Raw genomic sequence first — 20,426 nt, 5'->3', positions numbered from 1 at the left:
CTAGTCACGGATGCCTCAGATCCGGGTGGGGATTCACTCGGGATCCCTGCAGATACGTCTGTGGTCTCCTCAAGATCTGTCTACAGATAAACATCAGGGGGCTACAGGCTATCTGTTTAGCTTTCATGGCGTACCTTCCTCACATAAGGGGCAGGGAAGTATTGGTGCTGATGGACAATATGTTCTCCATGTTTTATGTAAACAAGTAGGGAGGAGCCTGCTCCTGTCAGAAAGCAATCCTGCTTTGGGACTTCTGCATCAGCAACTCTATACTTCTGAAAGTGGCCACCCACCTAGGGGCTCAGAGTACGCTGGCAGATCAACTGAACAGGTTGTTTATCAATCACAAGTGGTCCCTTCACCCAGATGTAGCAAGGTCCATTCTGCAGCTCTGGGAAACTCACCAAGTGGATTGGTTTGCAAAAGAGGACAACACAAAATGTTACCAGTTCTGCTCCAGAGCAGGACACAGCCCAGGTTAATTGATGTATGTTTTTCTTCAGCAGTGGTCAGAGGATCTGCTGTACGCTTCCCGCCCCCCTTCCCCCATCACTCTTCTGCTCAGAGTTCTGTGCAAGTTCAAAGACAACGAGGCCAGTCTTATACTGATCGCCCTGGAATGGCCCTATCAGCACAGGTTTTCATAGCTCTTGGACCTCTGAATCAGTCTCCCACTATTACTTACACTTCACACAGGCCTAGTTTCACTCAGTCATGGCCTCTCCTCCACCGCAACTTTTAGGCCCTTCATCTGACAGCCTGGGGTCTTCATGGCTAACAGCAGAGGAGTCCAGCTCCAGAGAGGTGCAGGAGGTACTGCTGAATAGTAGAAAAACATCAGTAAGGACAACTTACCTTGCTAAGTGGAAGAGCGTTTCCACCTGGTTGAGGCTGAAAGAGGTCTCGTCTATTCTTGCTTCTATTCAGCATATGCTGGACTATCTCTTTTGTATCTGAAACATCAATGATTGGCAGTTTGTCAGGTGTACCCTATTCAAGCTGCTATATTGGCTTTTCAACCCTGAGGGCCATACGATTTTTAAAGGATTTAGACAGATTGTTTCCACGTGTACAGAGTCCTATTTCACCGTGGCACTTGAATTCAGTCTTAACAAAGCTGATGGGTCCCCCCTTCAAACCACTAGTGATTCGCTCTCTATTGCACTTTTCATTTTTAGTAGCCATACATCGGCCAGGAGAGTAGGGGAGCTGAGAGCGTTAATATCAGATCCTTCCTATACTTTTTTTATGTGGCTAATGTCTGCCTTCGTCCCCATCCAAATTTTCTTACGAGAGTGGTCTCCACTTTTCATATTAACCAAGCAATTTTCTTGCTGACTTTCCCAAAGCCTCACATTAATAAGGGAGAGGAGAGACTGCACACTCTAGACATTAGAAGAGCATTAGCATTTTATGTGGAATGGGCTAAATATTTCAGGTCTTCATTTCAATTCTTTGTTGCATTTGTGCACAGAATGAAGGGCAGTGAGATTTCCACGCAAAGGGTTTCATCATGGATACGAGTTGTATTCACCTTGGTTACCAGTTGGGTAACATGAAGCCACCAGAGACAGAATTGGGTCATTCAACTAGATCCCAAGCATCCTCTATGGCATTTTTGGCTCACATGCCCATATTAGACATTTGTAAAGCAGCAACCGGGTCATCATGTCACTTGTTTGCCTCTCACTATGCAATCTCTCAACACTCTAGAGGTGCTAAATTTGGACAAGTGGTCCTCCAATCCCTGTTCAAATAGACTCCGCACCCACCTCTACATGGGACTGCTTGTGAGTCACCGGCAGTGGAATGGACATGTGCAATCACTTGAAAAAGAAAAAAACAGTTACTAAACTTACCATAGTTGTGATACTTTTCGCCACAGCATTGCACTGGCGTTCATGTTTGAATAGTTATCTGTGATGATCCTTAAATTGCCTCTGAGCCTGTTTTCCCTGCCAGCTCGGGTCTCCAGAACCCTGCCTTGTTAAGCCAGACATGCTAGCCTGTTGCAACACAGACTCAGGTCTGGTCCACGCCCCCAAAGCTGCAGACTTTAACCAAAAACTGCTCAGCAAGTCACCTATCTCCAGCACCCCGATACCCAGCTCACAATGGGATCCAAACCCCAAATAAATCCGTTTTACTCTGTATAAAGCTTATACAGGTTAAACTCATAAATTGTCTGCCCTCTATAACACTGATAGAGCTGCACAGCTGTTTGCTCTCCCAGGTATTAATCACTTACTCTGGGTTAATTAATAAACAAAAGTGATTTTATTAAGAATAAAAAGTAGAATTTAAGTGGTTTCACGTAATAACAGACAGAATAAAGTAAGTCACCAAGCAAAAATAAAGCAAAACCATGCAAGTCTGAGCTGAATACATTAAGCAACTGATTACAGGTAAAATCTCAGCCTCAGAGATGTTCCAATAAGCTTCTTTCACAGACTAGACTCCTTCCTAGTCTGGGCCCAATCCTTTCCCCTGGTACAGTCCTTATTCGCTCCAGCAGACATCTTAGGTCAAAACTAGGGGTGTTCTCATGACTGGCAGCCCCCTTTGTTCTGTTCCACCCCCTTTTATATCTTTGACACAAGGCGGGAATCTTTTGTCTCTCCGGGTCCCCACCCCTCCTTCTAAATGGAAAAGCACCAGGTTTAAGATGGATTCCAGTATCCTGTGAGATCCCAGCCTCCATTCTTTCAGGGCTGGCCCGCATGCACACAGGAAGGTTTGCAAGTAAACAGATCATTTACAACCAATTGTCCTAGTCAATGGGAGCCATCAAGCTTCCAAACCACCATTAATGGCCCACACCTTGCATAATTACAATAGGACCTCAGAGTTATACTTCACATTTCTAGCTTCAGATACAAGAATGATACATACATACAAATAGGAGGAATATATTCAGTAGATTATAAGCTTTGTAATGATACCTTACAAGAGACCTTTTGCATAAAGCATATTCCACTTACATCATATTCACACTTACAAGCATATTTCCATAAAACATATGGAGTGCAATGTCACACTCTGTGTGGGGCCTGGGTAGCCTTATCTATAGTTATGGGTTACTTTAATCAGTTACCCACCCAAAGTGAGGTTTACACCTACTTTACAATGTGAGAATTCAGCCCCTAAGGTCGACTACAGCAGCAATAGAAGTGGGACTTTACAGTGTACAGAAGAGTCGACATAGTGATCTGTCTCTCATAATTACTTTTACTAATCAACCAAACAACAATACGCGCTGCAGTCTGGTGAAGGAGAAAGAGACCAACACAGAACTCACAGTATTTGCATTACTCACACCATGCCTTGTGGGAAAACCCAAAGTGTTAGCCCTCATTCTCATCATCATCCTTACCACCAGTGGTCGTCATCCTGGTGTCTCCCCCTGCAAGGCATGCAGGCAGGGATACAGCTTGGATAATGGGTTAACGCCAACACCCACTGAAATTCATATTTATTTATCAACAGAGAGTCCTGTGGCACCTTTAAGACTAACAGATGTATTGGAGCATAAGCTTTCGTGGGTGAATACCCACTTCGTCAGACGCATGTCATGCGTATGCCTGACGAAGTGGGTATTCACCCACGAAACCTTATGCTCCAATACATCTGTTAGTCTTAAAGGTGCCACAGGACTCTCTGTTGCTTTTTACAGATCCAGACTAACACGGCTACCCCTCTGATATTTATTTATGAAAGTTTTAACTCCTTTTCCTTATTTGAACTTCCACAGCCCTCTACTTTCCAGGTGCCCTGTTTTTCATAGGCTAACTTGTTAATGAGTGTAAGGGGAACTCATATTTACCTCACCTTATCAACGTAGTAACAGGCAGTCTCTAACATTTCACCCTCCCTCCCAAACATAGACTAGGCTCAGCAGATTTATTATTAATGTACTTATGCTAACTTATCTTTGTATTATAGTTAACTTATCCTGAGGCCTAAAATAAGCTGTAGGACTAAGTCATAGGCCTTGGCCAAGCTACATGTCTTAAAGGCCTGAGGCCTATAGGCCCTATGTTAAAACATTAACATTCACCTCTATATCCTAAATACACCTGATACCTTTATCCTTGGCTATACCTGTCTTTGTTCCTAAACATGTGCCCTTGCATTTGGCTGTATTAAAGCATGTATTGTTGGATTCCACCTGACTCACCAGGAGTTCTGAACACTTTATATGTGACTTGTCCTCATGATTATTTACCACTCCACCAATTTTTGTATCATGTGCATACTTTATCAGCAGTGATTTTACTCTCATTCTTGATAAAAATACTAAATAACACTTAGTCAAGAACTAATCTCCGCATAACCCCACTAGAAATTAATTCCCCAGTAGTTAATTCCTTATTAACAGCACACTTTGAGATCTGTCAGACAGATTGTAATCCATTTAACACAGGCCATATTGATTTTGTATAACAGTTTTTTTTATTCTGAATGTCATACAATGTAAGTTGAACTCCTTACAAAATCTGAGTATATTAGGTCAGCACAGTTACCTTTTTCAACCAGACTTGGAATCTTGTCAAAGAGCAATATCAAGTTTGACAATACCTGTTGTCCAGGATACCATGTTGATTGGTATTAATTTATATTTCTGTTCTTTAACTCTATCGATAGCACTGTCAGCCATTTCACTGTTTTGCCTAGGATCAGTGTCAGGTTAACTGACCTAGAGTTACCAACATCATTTCAGCTACCCTTTTAAAATACTGGCAAAACTCTGGGTTTGTTCTAACCCTCTGGAACTTCCTCAGCTTTCCAAAACTTGTTAAACAATAACCAAGCTCCTCTCCCAACCCCTTTAAAATTTTTCTGTACAAGTTATCCAGACAAAATGTTTAACTTGAATAGTAGATACTGTTTAGCATTCTCCTTTGCAACTGTCATATGATATTGATATATTGTTCAGACTGGATCCAAATACAGAACAGAAATATTTCTTAAACACATCTTTTTCTGCTTCATTATTGACAATATCTCCCTCTAGTAATGGACCTAGAGTGCTAGACTATTGCTAGGATTGCTTTTGTTCCTGATATATTTATAAATGCCTTAACCATACTGGCTATAGATATTTTGTTGATATACCTTTAGGTTCAGTTATTAATTGCTTGTATTTCTTAACTTCTTATTTATATTATTGCTATTCAGCTCCTTTTCCCCATTTATGTAATGATTTTTAGTTTTAGTTTTATTGCTGCTTTCATGTTACTCTTAACCAAGATAAGGCAGGTGAGGTAGTATCTTTTATTGGACTAATGTTATCTCACCCTTCTTGTCTCTCTAGTATCCTGGGATCAACAAGACTACAATAACAGTCTTAACCAAGTTGACTTGTTAATCAAACAGCCCTTTTCTCTGATATGGAATTGTAACTTTTTGGGAAGCAAGTGAAATGTTCTTAAACAATCTCCAACTTTCATTCGTAATTCTCTATTTACATTTTTCCTCCCAGTCAATTCAGCAAATTAATTTTGGCTTTGAGAAATTGGCCACTTGAAAGCTGCATATATGTATGTAACTGGTTGAGTGTATTCTGTTTGCTCAACACAAATGTAACCAGCTCTCAATCACTTATACCTGGACAGCCACTACTTTTTTAGGTCAGTGATCAAATTCTTTCTGTCAGAATGAGATTTCCTATAGAGTCACACTCTGGGAGCAATATTTCCTGTGTTATAAATGTTAGAAACTCCAAAGATGTTTCACCAATGTATGTCCCCTGCTGTAATGCAGTTTTTTTCCCCTCCAGATAATAAGTGCACATCCTTTTCTCTGGTCTTATCTGATGATCTGTAATAGACTGCCACCAGTAACCAATCTGGTTAATAGATTTTAAGATCAGAGTGGACAGTTATGATCCCATATGACCTGCATTACACAAGCCATAAAATTGTACTTATTTGTTTTCCCCTTTCTTCCCCTTTTTTTGTTGTACAAAAAGATTGTTAGCTGTTCGGAGCAGGGACTATCTTTTCCTTCTCTGTCTATGAACATCTGACAAAATTCCTTTCTGCTTTAGGGCTAACTTCAGCAGTAAACACCCTCATGCAAGAAACTGTCTTTATTAATTACCTCTATAAAATGCTTTGCACAGCTTTGAGCAATAGAGATTGTGGGTATTGATGTTGGTGTTGTGGGCGGAAAGAAAGAGGCTGGCTGCCTACATCCAGGAAAGGATGGCTCGTCAAACAGTCATCACTGGAGCAAGAGAGGAACGGGGAGGGTTCATTTTGAAGATAAAAAAGAAATGGCAGGAAACTGTGTTGGAATGGGACACAGATAACCTGTATGGGGGGGCATGGGAAGGTGGTTCCAGATGCCTAGGATGAGCATAATCATTTTCAGGATACAGAGGGTTAACATGCATCTTTTTTGGTAGGCATTTGAAAAGGATGAAAGTATGTTGCAGTCACAGAAGAAGAAAACTACTGTCGCTCTTAAAGACTGTATAGAACTCTTTACTACAATGGAAACGCTTGGTGAACATGACCCTTGGTAAGTTTACCACCCAGCTGTTAGGCAGACATATTACTTGGACTGTCTTTATATATACTATAAAATAACAATATTGTTTGGGTAAAGGTTTCCCCACACTGTTCTTTCTGAGCATCTTACTATCCTACCCCTGTTCCCACAGCCACAGCTCTGCCACTGCACCTCAGTCCTCAGCAGCAAGAGAGGGAATGTTACCTTAACAAAAACAAAACCCAATTACTCTATTGCCTTTAGAAAGCTGCTGTAGTTATTATTCTTAGGCTCTGTGTAGTTCTGCCACCTCAAACTTGACCTTTAGCACTCATGCTGTTGTAGTCCTAACACCCCACCCTGTATGGTTCTCTCACTCTACCTCATTTCTTACCAGGTGGAAGCAGGCTGAGCCGGTGCTCTCTAACACACTACTACCTTTGTTCTAATGCTCCAGTGAAACTGACAAAATGTCTTCACTTCAGAAACTTGGAAATCTAGTCATTTTCACTCTGCCACTTGGGCAGAGAGTACAGCAGAGGGAAGGGAGGAGCAGAGGGGAGGATTGGAAAGGAAGCAAATATAACAGAAGACAAGATAGGAAGAGGAGAGTGGGGAAAGACGTGCTGAAAATACAGTGCTCCAGGAGTTTTTCTTACAGCTCATCCTGGCTCCTGCATTCCCTCAGAAGAGGAGAGAGATACTGAGCAATGGCATTTGGGTAGCAGTAGGTGGGGGGACATGCTGAGTGCGCGAAGGCGGCAGGGAGGATGTACTAGGGGAAGAAGAGATTGCATATGTGAGGAAAAATCAGAGTGATGTTCTCAAAGCCTATTTAAAAAAAAAAGACAAAGGTGACTACAGCCTGGGATAGGCATTTTATATGTTAATCAAAAAAATACTGTTTGTAAAGGGGTTTGAGACCCTTGGATAGAAGGCAGATATCGAAGGTGTTTCGTGCCTATTTATACTCCTTTCTCAGGTACTGCCCTAACTGCAAGAAGCATCAGCAGGCCACAAAGAAGTTTGATCTATGGTCTTTGCCCAGGATTTTGGTGGTGCATTTAAAACGCTTCTCGTACAACAGATACTGGAGGGATAAACTTGACACTGTGGTTGAATTCCCCATCAGGTAAGGTTCTTTACCAGCAAGGCATAACTGGGCAGAGCAAGAAACTCCACTTTTGATGTAGCGATTGTATGGGCTCCTCATTGGAGACATAGCTCAGGATAGGATTCTGCCTCCAGAGCCACAAGCCAGTAAACCTTAGTGAAGCTCTAGTAATTGTCTCTGGAAAGGGGGTGCTACCTGCACCTGTGATACCTGGAGCTGTGACTGCAGAGCTCCTGAGCTTAACAGGGATGGGCCTGGCCACTATTTGGCTAGGATGCTGCTAAGAAAGTCCGGTGTTGCAGAAAGTGGTATTGGTGATTCCACGTCTTTACAATTCCCTCAGAGTCAGTTTTGAACCTGTGTCCCAGCAGACCCTGAACACTTTTGTCCTTTAAAGATCCTATGACAATTTTCGTGAGTGTCAGGGTGGAGAGTCTTGGCAACAGCGTGTCCAGGCCAAGTTCTACGCCAGAGATTTCTATGCTGCCTAACCTCCCCTGCAGCTTCCCTGAATATTCTTTCCTTCCCTTCCAAAATACCAGCTGTGTAGATCTGCTAGGACAGGGGTAGGCAACCTATGGCATGCGTGCCGAAGGCGGCACACGAGCTGATTTTCAGTGACACTCTCACTGCCTGGGTCCTGGCCACCAGTCTGGGGGGCTCTGCATTTTAATTTAATTTTAAATGAAGCTTCTTAAACATTTTAAAAACCTTATTTACTTTACATACAACAATAGTTTAGTTATATATTATAGACTTCTAGAAAGAGACCTAAAAATGTTAAAATGTATTACTGGCATGCAAAACCTTAAATTAAAGTGAATAAATGAAGACTTGGCACACCACTTCTGAAAGGTTGCCGACCCCTTGCTAGGATTTCCAGTTCAGTGTTACCTCTACTTAAACAGTAGTGTGCAGCACTTGGAAAGAAAGGTGCTATATATGTGTGAGGTATGAAAGTTGTTCATCTGGCAAAGCATAGCAGGAGTCCTCTTTGGGTAATGGTATCTGTGTCCTGGAAGCAGGTACAGTACATGCAGTAATACCTGGAGATCCTTCTTGGAAGTCAGGTATCAGTGTTATTTCTGATCTCTGTGTCCACAATGCTCCTGGAATGGGTCGCTGACAGGCGTTGAACCTGACACCTCTGGATCTAAAAGCATGAGCCTCTTACTGTAGTAGACTCTCTATGTAGATGTCTGTACTTTGACCCATCAACCTTTTCCCCAATTGGGGATACTGCAGATTATGTATTCCTTACAACACCCGATTTTAAACCGAACTTCACACCCTCGATAATCTGTACGTTATTCCCTGATAACCAGAAACTTCTATGCTTAAACTCTGTACCATTCACTTTTTTTTAAATATCATCTTAATAAAATTTTTCAATCTGTCCTTTAGAGGAGGATGGAGCCATGCTGTTAGTGTGCATTACATGTATGTTGCATGACCATCAGCGTCGTCCCTCTGCATCCTCTACCAAGAGAAGGCCTTGCACTCATCCATACATCTCAGGCACTACCATCCCACTGCAGGACATAGGCCTACCCAGTGCTGCTCCAATCCCTCATATGGAAGAGTTTGACTTCTTCATGCTTGTTTTACATTGATTGCTGTTGGCATGGCACTTAGCCATCCTCTTTCACTAACCTCACAACAACACTTGTGTTTGCCAGTAACCGTCATTCCTGACAGCAAACAAACTGGCTGATGCCATCCATATTACAGGTGCCTAAGGGGGTGACATCACTGGCTTGTGGGTCAAATAGGTCATTAATAATTAAAAAGGAAAACCAGCATTGACTGGGGCAGGTTAGCCCTTGGCCCGGTGCTGCTGTTTACAATGATTCATTATTACTAGGCCTTTCTCTTATTATGTGTACAATAACAATGTGTTCTTACTTTTTTCTCAGGGATTTGAGCATGTCTCAGTTTGTCTGTGACCCAATAGCTGATCCGTATGTGTATGACCTCATTGCAGTGTCCAATCACTATGGAGCTATGGGAGTAGGCCACTGTGAGTAACTACCTGTCTGTTCTTTATCTGCAGGTAGGCGGGAGGGCTGTGTGCATACGGGAAAATTGCTGTCGGGAGAGCAGTGACTCTCTGGGGGGTGGGGAATCATGATGGATGGGCACTAGTGGGTGGGGATGTTGGGGCTGCAAGTTGCTCAAGCCGTCCCTATGTTTCGCAGCTGTGGTTCTGTCCTGAAAGCCAAGGGAGCAAATTCAATCAGAGTTTACAGCGCCCACCCCTTAACCCCTTGGCGGTCCATGGATTGATATAATGGGCTCCCTGTAAGGAGGCAGGCAGTAAAGGATGTGCTCCACCCCATTTAAACCTCATCAGCAACAGGAAGCTGCTAGCCATGTGCTAGGCTGCTGCATCCACACTGGGATCTGGCCACTGTGGAGGGCGGGGCCTTGGCTAATGAAGAAGAAATTAAGACAGTTGGTAGGACTGGTCGGAAAGCTGTTTGGGCAGCATTAAATTTCAATGCTGACATCACAACAAATGTAATGTTCAGCTGTAGTTTCCTGTACGCCTTCTGTGTTTTATGGGACACGTTCTGGCAAACAGTAGAGCTGTTAACCATTAAAATAGGAATAAGAATACACTGTGCAATGAAACTGGTTGGTAACACTGCTTCTGGAACCTGAATTTCTGCTGTTCCTCACTCTGGTGCTTACTGTGCAATGTGATGCATTGTTTAGTTTTTTGCCTTTTTATTATCCTTGTTTAAAAAAAAAAAAAAAAAAAGAGAGAAATGATATGGAAGGACTTGTCTTGTGGTGCTTGGGAATGCCTTACTGTGTAGGGACGTGGCTAGCTTTTCCAGTGGAGGCTGTACATTCCTTCCACTAGCAAATGCTCACATCTGTGTGCAGCACCTGTAGACTTAAGAAAGCTCTCTATTGCACATGGTCAGTGTCCTGTGAGGCTGAGAGCAGGATGGAATTTAGCAGGATTCAAAACAAGATTGGCCTTCTGTATGTACAACAAGGAAAACCGCAGTTAGCATTAGATTAGGATTTTTTTAAAACGTAAATTTGGAGTGGGTATAAGCCCTCTGCTCCAGAGCAAAAGCCAACCACTGACTGAAGGATCAAAGAGAAATTTAAGTTTCTTACACCCTCCTCTGAAGCATTTAGGATGGGCCACTGTTTAGAATAGGATTGTGGACTAGATGGACCTAGCCTCTGATCCACTGTGTTCCAGTGTTACTGATATCGCTTCTGAGCAATGAAGCCCAAGCTCCAACTTCTTTCTCTTCCCCTGCACACTTACTTTGTACCTCTTATAGATGGAGTTATCAGAATTGAGTGTGATTGGGGTATTACAGTTACACTAGTGAGCCCCCTGCCTTACTTCTGAATGTAGATAGCCACTCTGTTTGTGTGACAGATACTGCATATGCAAAGAACAAAGTGAATGGCAAATGGTACTACTTTGATGACAGCAGTGTATCAATGGCTTCTGAAGATCAAATAGTGGTGAGTACTTGGACTTAGACTAATTCAAGATGGGGGAAATCCCCAGATATAAAACCCAGGAACATGCTGGGATGGACCCAGATGTTTTCTGCCTCTGTTAATCAAATCATCGTAAATGTAGGCTAGAATCTGCTGTAGATTGAGGTCAGATTCAAGTTGACGATGCTGTGAAGGAGCAGCAGACTTTCATAGAATCATAGAATATCAGGGTTGGAAGGGACCTTAGGAGGTCATCTAGTCCAACCCCCTGTTCAAAGCAGGACCAATCCCCAGACAGATTTTTGCCCCAGATCCCTAAATGGCCCCCTCAAGGATTGAACTCACAACCCTGGGTTTAGCAAGCCAATGCTCAAACCACTGAGCTATCCCTCCTGGCCCCTGCATTGTGCTGCTGAGGTTGCTCTATGCATTTTGGAGTGGGTCGAATGTCCCTTCCTGCATGAAAAGCCATTGGAGGGAATTTTCTTTTGTTACAAGGACATCTCTGCAAAGATTCCCTGGCTGAGGTTCCTGCTAATACACCTTTGTGTGGAGGGGCTGGCTTCTCAGAGCAAAGCCTGAATGGCTTGCCCCTGAGCCTGATAGGCTACAGCCTTCCCAGGATCTGTGGGGTGGGTACCCGGGCTGTCCAGCTCTCTGCACAGACAGTGGGGAAGAGAGGGCACTAAGGTGACATGAAAGCATTTCCTGGATTGTTTCTCTTGTTTTAGATATTGAGGCTCCATAAATCTCTACGTACAGCCTATATTACAGGCCATGCTTCCCTCTAGGCCTCCAGCCTCCACATGAGGCAGAGAAGTACTGAGCTGCCCTATTGGGAGTCTGCGATAGGTTATCTCCTGCATCATCAGCTTTCCAGAACTGTGCTTCGTGGATGGTTTCTTTTCCTCAGATTGATTTTCTTTCCTTGTTTGGCAGACGAAAGCTGCATATGTGCTATTCTATCAGCGGCGGGACAGCAAGCAGCACGTAGCCCCGTCTCTGCCTGCAGAAAGTGAGCTGGCATCGGAAGAGTGTGATGGCATGGATACCAACTGAGCCCAGCCTGCTGCGCTCAGCCTGCTGTGCTCAGACTGCTCGGTAGAGTTCTTTGTTTGATGCCATGTCTGGAGCATCTGAGAATTGCTGTTCTGCCGTCAGTAGGATTCTCAAGCAGGAAATCTAGTGTTGGGGGCTTAGTGCCCAGTGTCGTAAGATAGCACTGGGGAGCCAAGAGTGAGCTGACACGGGGTATCTAGAGGCCAAAAATTATATATATCAAAGCTTCAATAAAATTTTTGTAAATCTGGCTAGACTGTGTGGCTGGAGCTGGGGAAGGAGAGGCTTGGGCTGGGCTGAGTTGTGGGGCTGGAGCTGGGGCCTGGGGCGGAGAGGGTGACTGCAGGGTGTTGCAGAGGTGACAGAGAGGTGTCATTTGGGCATGAACGCTACTCCTGTGGTGTGCCTGTTAACAGCTCTGTGCGTAGCTGTCAGGCCCAGTCCAGATTTTCTCTGTCTAATCCCATCAGCTTTAGTGTCCGGAATTTCTGCTATTGCTACGGCACCAGCAGTGCCTCTTCCACACTCCCCAGTCCATGTGGCGACAGCTCCTGGTGTCTCTTCTTCTTTCTGCCTTTGCACCTTTTTTCCTGTGCTGAGCAGCCGGGTGCATTTGCTCTGGTCCCTGTATGCTGGTGACATCTTTGACTATTCTGGGCAGCTGAGCCATGGGCCTTTCCCGCATTCAGACATATCATTTTGGTCCCAAAAAAGTAGGAAATTCATTGGAAATGAAATGCAGCACCCCTGGCCACTGCTGCATGGAGAGAGCTGTACTCTGATTGCAAAATATACGCACTCCTGTGTGTACGATAGGATTTCAGCTCTGGCTCCTGCTCTTAGCACTATCACAGGGTGAGGTCTCAGCCTTTGAGACCCTAAATTCAGCTCTTGTCCTATTCATTCATATTCCACAGTCCTTTTTGCCAGTTCCCTAGAATGACAACCCCCCAATTGAGTTTGTCCCCTTGCCCCACACCCCTGTGAAACCTTGGGGGTTCTGTGCACCAGTGATCACAGCTTCCGTATGATCTCCACAGCTGCTGTGTAGACGGCTTACATACCACCACCCCCCAGATGCTAATCCTTTCCAGGAGCTGGCCCAGTCAGAAAGTGGCCTCACTCCAGTCCAGCCCTCCCCAGTGCTAACTCTTCCCTCTCCCCACTGCTGTCCACACTGGTTCCATGCCACTGCCATCCCATACAGGCACTGCCAGCTGCCCAGGCCTCCCACTTGTTTATTTCCTAGAAGTTAAAGGGGGGGGGAGGAGGAAAGGCACCGTGTGGGAACGCAGTACAGGATTAAAGCTGCATTCGCTAGATTTGCTGTAAAGGAGAAGGGAGCTGCTGTGTCCCCAGCCCTCTGGTTAGCATTGTGCTGCTGCTCTGCAGAGCGGCTCTTTTAAAGCACTGAGGTTTGAGTTGTTTAGCTCATAATTGCTGATGCTTCTGCTGTTTGGTTCTTGGTTTGTTTGGGTTTTTACACCTGGCTTAAGTGGATATTATGTTTCTTTTCTGTCCCCTTCACTAGGGGTTAAGTATAAACTGTAGCACTGCACTGGGTTTTTTTGTTTAGCATCTTTGATCGTGGGTTTTCCACCCTTTTAAAGTAAAGATTTGGGGAGACAGTGGGGAAAAAGTAAGAAAAGATCCTGTTAAAAATGAAGAACAATATAATGTAACAAATGTGGTTTCCCTTCTATATTGACACAAGAAACCTTGCCACTTTCCTTTGTATGGTCAGACTGAAAAGGCATCCATCGGGCTGAAGGCTGATTCTTGGATGCTGAATTGAAATCTCTTCTAATATACTGCAGTAAAAAGGGTGACAGGAATCTGGCCTTCTCCTCTGCCTGTCAGCTGATTGGGTTCTGATTGGTGTGTACATTCTGTATAATGTCAAATCTGCTTTTAGACTGGCACTTTGTAAGTGACTGGCTTTATTGTACAAAGAGGAAATAAAGAAGAGTGGTTTGCACTGAATTGGGACTTTCTAGTGTTGTCCACCTTGCTTCTCTGAATTCGGATCAGAATGAATAGGTCACCACTCAAGGACACAGGCTGGTTCACAGGGGACTGCCCCTGGGAGGAGGCTGAAAGGCAGGAGGGGAATGCTGGTACCACAAGGAGTTCCAGCTTATCTCCTACTTACTGATCCCCCAAGCACAGGTGGCCCACATGAAGTGCACACACTGCTACCATAAGAATGACCATATGGGATCAGACCAAAGGTCCATCTAGCCCAGTATCCTGTCTTCCATCAGTGGCCAATGCCAGGTGCCCCAGAGGGAACGAACAGAACGGGTGATCCATCCTTTGTCAGCCAGCTGGACCAGTTCAGGATCTGTGTGCTTCTGTGCAGCTGATCTGCACCAGATCGCCAGGAACAATTCTCATATGCTGTCAGGTTTCATTCCTAGGTTTCGATTTTTGTCACTTCTGGAACAATGAAGGTTTAACTCTCCTATCAAAATGAGGATTTTGCCACAGCCTTCTTACGGCATCACTACTGCTCCACCGTTGTGAGAGGGTGATTGCGATATTCTGGGCTACCATGAAATAATGTCATTAACTCCCTCAGTAACCATGTTGCTACTCAAAAACCAGTGATTAGCCCAAACTCATAAGTTCTTAGCACTGCCTTCAAAGAGATCTGCATCTGAGTGCAGAGAGGGATTTGGCTGACTGTTTCTCCATCAATTTAATGTGTGATGGTGGATTTTGGTTTCCATGGCAGTACAGACAATGGCTGCTTCTCACCTCCTTAGCCAAATTAACCAAGTCTTGCCTGTCATACTGGACTATTCATAGCCTCTGGGGCAGTGTACCCTCTATTTTTTTTCTACGCATGTGCAAAGTGAATTTTGTTATGGGCACCAATATGGAGGTGATGTGTGACACATCACCTCCATATTGGTGCATATAACAAAATTCATGTGGCAGGGGTGGGGCTGAGGAGTTTGGAGTGTGAGAGGGGGCTCAGGGCTCGGGCAGAGAGTTGGGTGCGGGAGGGTGAGGGTTCCGGCTGGGGGTGTGGGCTCTGGGGTGGAGCCAGGGATGAGGGGTTCAGGGTGCCAGGAGGGGGCTCAGGGCTGGGCAGAGGGTTGGGGTATGTGGGGGGTGAGGGCTCCAGCTAGGTCTGTGGGCTCTGTGGTGGGGCTGGGGATCAGGGGCTTGGGGTGCAGGCTGCCCTGGGGCTACGGTGGGGGAAGAAAGGACTCCTCCCAGCTTTTTCTCCCCACAGCAGCACCTGGGCTGGGGGAGGGGAATAGGTGCCTCTCCCTGCCACAGCAGCTCTGGGGCTGAGGTTGCAGGAGAGGTGCCTCTTCCCCAGGCGTGACAGGTCCAAGGCTGGAGGAGAGGCATCTCTCTCCGTCGCAGCACTGAGCACCTGCACAGCGCTTAATAGGCTGCAACGCAGCCAGGGCCAGCTCTAACTTTTTTGCCGCCCCAGGCAAAAAAGGAAGAGCGCCGCGCAGCCGAACCACCCCCCAGCGCCGCCGAAATCCCCGCCCCCCCTGAGCACCACGCCGCCCGAAGCTCCGCCTCCTCCAAGCGCCGTGCCAAGCCCCCGCCCCCTCCGAGCGCCGTGCCGCACCAGCCCCCGCCCCCCCAGCACCGCGCCAAGCCCCTGCCCCCCTCCGAGCGCTGCGCCAAGCCCCTGCCCCCCTCCGAGCACCGCACCAGCCCCCGTCCCCCTCCGAGCGCCGCACGAGCCCCAGTGCCGTGCCAAGTCCCCGAGCGCTGCACCGCCCGAAGCCCCACCCCTCTACTAGCGCCGTGTCGCCCCGAGCGCCGCGCCGCGGAAACAAAAAAAAACCCCTCCAGCGCTGCCCTGACGAACCAATAAATAAATAAATAAAAACCCGACCGCCGCCCCGTCCCAAGGTGCCGCCCCAAGCACGTGCTTGGTCAGCTGGTGCCTGGAGCCGGCCCTGGATGCGGCTGCGCAGCTTAGAGGGAATTTAGCTATGGGGGGTTCCGTAAGGTCTTCTCTACACACAGATTTGCACTGATTATACTTAAACCAAAATCAGTACCCACACAAGAGTTTGCATGGGATTAGCTAACCTGGTTTAAGAATGGCTTATTTTGGTTTAGACCCAGGCTATGTCTACACTGGCAAATGAATGACAAAACTTTTGTCTTTCAGAGGTGTTTAACCCCCCCCCCCCCCCAAGACACAAGTTGTGCTGCGACAAGCACCAGTGTGAACGCAAATGCTGCTCATTGGGGGGTGGAAGTTTTTTGTCAGCAGGAGAACTGACAAACAGTGGCTACACTGCACGATTTTTAGCGGCATGGCTGTAAGCTGTGTAGTGTAGACATAACCTAAACCTGTTCCCGATGAACTTCAGCTAAGCCACACTCAGCATGCTTTAAACTGAACTCAGACCATGCACACTGGTTTGCAACAATATAGCATGCTGCCTTTCAGTAAACTGCCATGACCTGGTGTATACACAAGCCCTTGGTTCCCCAGTTTGATTCCTGCTTGCATAGCCCAGAGGTGGGAGAGGTGCCAGCTGCCAGCCTGTCTCTGCTTTGAGCATGGGAGTTGCACACTGTCATCCCACTGGGAGAGTCTGGCACAGGCCCCAGCCCACTCCCCACAGCCAGAGGGAGTGCTGCCCACCCACAGGGTTTCCCAGGGGGCAGCATGGAGTCTGTGATGGAAGAAGCAACCTCCAGCCGCAGAACAGTCTAATCCAGGCCAGGGCTGCTGCCTATTCAATCAGCCTGGTTTAGGAGCCTAGAACCAGGTCAGCCCCATGCCCCAGAAGATTCTGAAGAAGCCTCACGTGTGGGGGCCGTCACGGGCATCCTCACATTCCTCCTGTCTAGTCTCCAGGGCCTGCTTACTGCTGCCACTGAAGGGGCAGGGACCAAAGGTTTGACCAGACGCACTAATAATGTCTCTTGCTCTCCCCAGACACCCCCTTTAGGGGAGGGAGAAGTCTCTTGCTCAGAGGCAGGGGCTGTCTGCCTGAAACAGCCACAAGAGTCTCTGAGGAGGATTGCATTAGGCATGTGTTCTCTGCTCTGGCCACCTCCCCTATAAGAGCAGTGATGCCAAAGGCTTGCCCCTGTTCCTTGGGGACCAAGACCAGGAGAAAATGCTCCCAGTGCATCCTTTGGCACAAAAGATCCTTGAACCGGAGCTTGTGTCCTGCAGTAGATGGAGAACAATGGCAAGTAGAGACAGGCTGTGGGGGAGCAGTCATGGCCTGAGACTGCAGAAGAGCAGCATGCAGAGCTCCCTTCTGAGACAACCTCAGGCAGGCAGTGCTGTGCTTTTGTGTGCAGGTGAAGTAGCTTCATAATTAATGCCTTAAACGTGACACAGGAGAGAGGAGCCTGGTCAGGAAGCCACAGACAGAGTGATGGCAAAGGAGTGAGACACGTCGTTTGATTACGTGATGGGGTTGCCTGTGATAGCAGGAGATGGACATGATGACCCAGGGACTCCCTTCCAGACCTGTGTCCCTGTTACGTGTGTTGCCATAGTACCTAGAGGCTCCAGCCAAGATACAGTCTCTGCCCTAAAACCTTTTTCTATTTAGAGAGAGGCAGTGACTGGGCCAAGGTCATGCAGCAGGGCAGAGCTGGGGCCAGAACCCAGGTTTCCTGTGCTCCAGTCCAGTGCACTGATCATTGAACTTTGCTGCCTCTTGTGACACTAACCTTGGGTGCTGGAAGGATGGTGGGGTGAGGGGGATGGGGGAAGATGATTTGGCAAGATAGTGTAAGAAGGGAGGCCAGGGGATGAGCCCTGGGGTTGCAGTGAGGAGAAGCGTGGGACAGTTGAATTCCCCAAGAATGCTGGAGAAGCAGTTGGAGAGATCAGAGAATCACAGAAAGGACAGAGCCATGGTGTAACGATGCTGGTTCTGGCAGGATCCAACTGAGAGTGCCAATTCAGGACCAATTGCTTAAAACAGGGCAGTTACAGCCCAAGACTGGGTTTTTCCACCTCTAAAGCAAACCAAACCAGCCAGACAAAGAGGATTTTGGTCTCACCCCGCTGGCTAACCACAAGTCACACAAGCAATTCCCTTAGACACTCCAGTTTCCCAGTATCACCACCAGTGCCATTCGTTATGGGGACAAATGGTTCTGAAAACCAATACCCCAGTAAAAGAAAAAAGGTTCTCTCGATCCCAAAGGACCAAGCCCCAGACCCAGGTCAATATACAAATCAGATCTTACCCACAAATCATGCTGTTGCCAATCCTTTAGAATCTAAAATCTAAAGGTTTATTCATAAAAGGAAAAAATATAGATGAGAGCTAGAATTGGTTAAATGGAATCAATTACATACAGTAATGGCAAAGTTCTTGGTTCAGGCTTATAGCAGCGATGAAATAAACTGCAGGTTTAAATTAAGTCTCTGGAGTACATCCACAGCTGGGATGGGTCATTCAGTCCTTGGTTCAGAGCTTCAGTTTGTAGCAAAGTCCCTCCAGAGGTAAAAAGCAGGATTGAAGACAAGATGGAGATGAGGCATCAGCCTTTTATAGTCTTTTCCAGATGTAAGAACATCTCTTTGTTCTTACTGTGGAAAATTACAGCAAAATGGAGTCTGGAGTCACATGGGCAAGTTCCTGCATACTTTGCTGAGTTACAAGGCGTATCTGCCTTCTCTCGATTGTATAGCTGATGGTCCTTAATGGGCCATCAAGCAGGCTAGGCAGAGCTAACACCAATTTGTCTGGGAGGTCTCCCAGAAGCATAGCATAAGTTTGAAATACAGACAGTATAGAGCCAATATTCATAACTTCAACTACAAAATTGATACACACATATAGACAGCATAATCATAACCAGCAAACCATAACCTTGTCTTAGACACCTCATTTGACCCCCTTTATACAAGATGTGGTGCCACTATAGGACTTTGGTTGCAGCCATGTATATTTGTGTATATTTGTGTACTTATATGGGGAGAAGATATTTGGGAATACAGAGCTTTTGATAAACTTTTGATAAACTTTGGTCTTTAAAATTAACATACATGAACTGAGAAAATACTGTAACCCCTTTGGATTTAGAGAGCATGCCCCTTTAAAACCTCATCCTGAGGCAGAGGAAGTGCTGGTGTTCCAGAGGGAGGGAGTCAAGGTAGAGAGTGTGGCGGGGGGGTGTCTGTCCAGATAAGAGGGCCTACAGTGAGTAGGCCTACCGGGGATGGCCCAGGACAGGAGCCAGGAGGAGCACCGTGCCAAAAGGAATCAGCTGAGGGGGACAAACCGGAGATGGATCCAGTATCACTGTCACCCAGCACTTTATGGGGCTGTGAGTACTGGGGCTTGGGACTTTGCATTGGGAATAAGGAGGGAGGCTGTAGCTAGTTAAGAGGGGAGGTAGTTGCTCTGTGTGGATTTGCAGCGAGAGGCAGAAGAGGGCACCCGAGGGGTTTGTTGGGGAAAGTTCACTGGAGACAGAGATGACCAGGAGCACACAAGACTCGCCGCTGAACTGGAACTCTTCCAGGACTCCTGAACTCTGAGTGCAGATGTAGTGCTCAGTGTCCATCCTTTTATGTTGTGATAGCACTGGGCCATTGGGGCCTCATGTTGGATGTAAGCCTGCTCTACCACTCCCTCATCTTCTCCCTCTGTTGCTTTTTCTCCATTCATCCCTCTCTACATCAGTATTTCTTCGAGTGCTGTCCCTGTGGGTGCTCCATTCCAGGTGACAGTGCGTCCCGGCGCTGTTGATTGGAGATCTTCGGTAGCAGTGCCTGGTTGGGCCACGCGTGCGCAGCTGCTGTCTCGCGGAACTGAGGGGGTCGGGCCATGCGTGCGCTGAACAGACTCAAACGATGCCCTGAGACAGCAGCTGCACACGTATGGCCCAACCAGGCACTGCTACTGAAGATCTCCAAACAACAGTGCCGGTACACGCCATCACATGGAGTAGAGAACCCACAGGGGGGCACATCTCGAAGAACCTGTTACTGCACAAGGTGAGTAACCTTCTCTTCTCTATATTAATTGTACTATTGATGGGGGAGAGGGCTTACCTCTGCGGGTTTGGAACAGGTTCCCGTGGGGTGGAAGGGAGTTTCTCTGCTGAGTTCCTCCACACGACTTCTCTTTGCTGCAGCCACCTGCAGAGCAGACTCCATCTTGGCCATGAGGGCGCTAAAGTTACAATCTAATCATATAAATTATGTGGATGTTTATTCTTATTCATGTTAATCAAATAAACTCACATTTCCAGTCAACTATAATAAATCTTGCCCATAGCTATAAAATAACTTCCATGAATCTCAGCT

The 20,426-nt window shown here is 46.4% G+C and overlaps 1 protein-coding gene across 1 annotated transcript in view; it reads left to right on the top strand.

Annotated features, from left to right (window-relative positions):
* The window catches only part of USP4 (ubiquitin specific peptidase 4), a 131,927-nt gene extending 117,799 nt beyond the window's left edge, over positions 1-14,128 (top strand). Inside the window, exons 18-22 of the mRNA XM_065408657.1 lie at positions 6,410-6,525; positions 7,478-7,627; positions 9,526-9,629; positions 11,019-11,107; positions 12,026-14,128. Of these exons, the coding sequence (XP_065264729.1) occupies positions 6,410-6,525; positions 7,478-7,627; positions 9,526-9,629; positions 11,019-11,107; positions 12,026-12,145 (579 nt within the window). The 3' untranslated portion in view covers positions 12,146-14,128. The remainder of the gene's footprint in view (positions 1-6,409; positions 6,526-7,477; positions 7,628-9,525; positions 9,630-11,018; positions 11,108-12,025) is intronic.
* Positions 14,129-20,426: the final 6,298 nt, after the last annotated feature.

Source organism: Emys orbicularis, chromosome 7, assembly GCF_028017835.1.
Source record: "Emys orbicularis isolate rEmyOrb1 chromosome 7, rEmyOrb1.hap1, whole genome shotgun sequence".
Taxonomy (NCBI): Eukaryota; Metazoa; Chordata; order Testudines; family Emydidae; genus Emys; species Emys orbicularis.
This window is presented reverse-complemented; position numbering and strand designations above follow the sequence as displayed.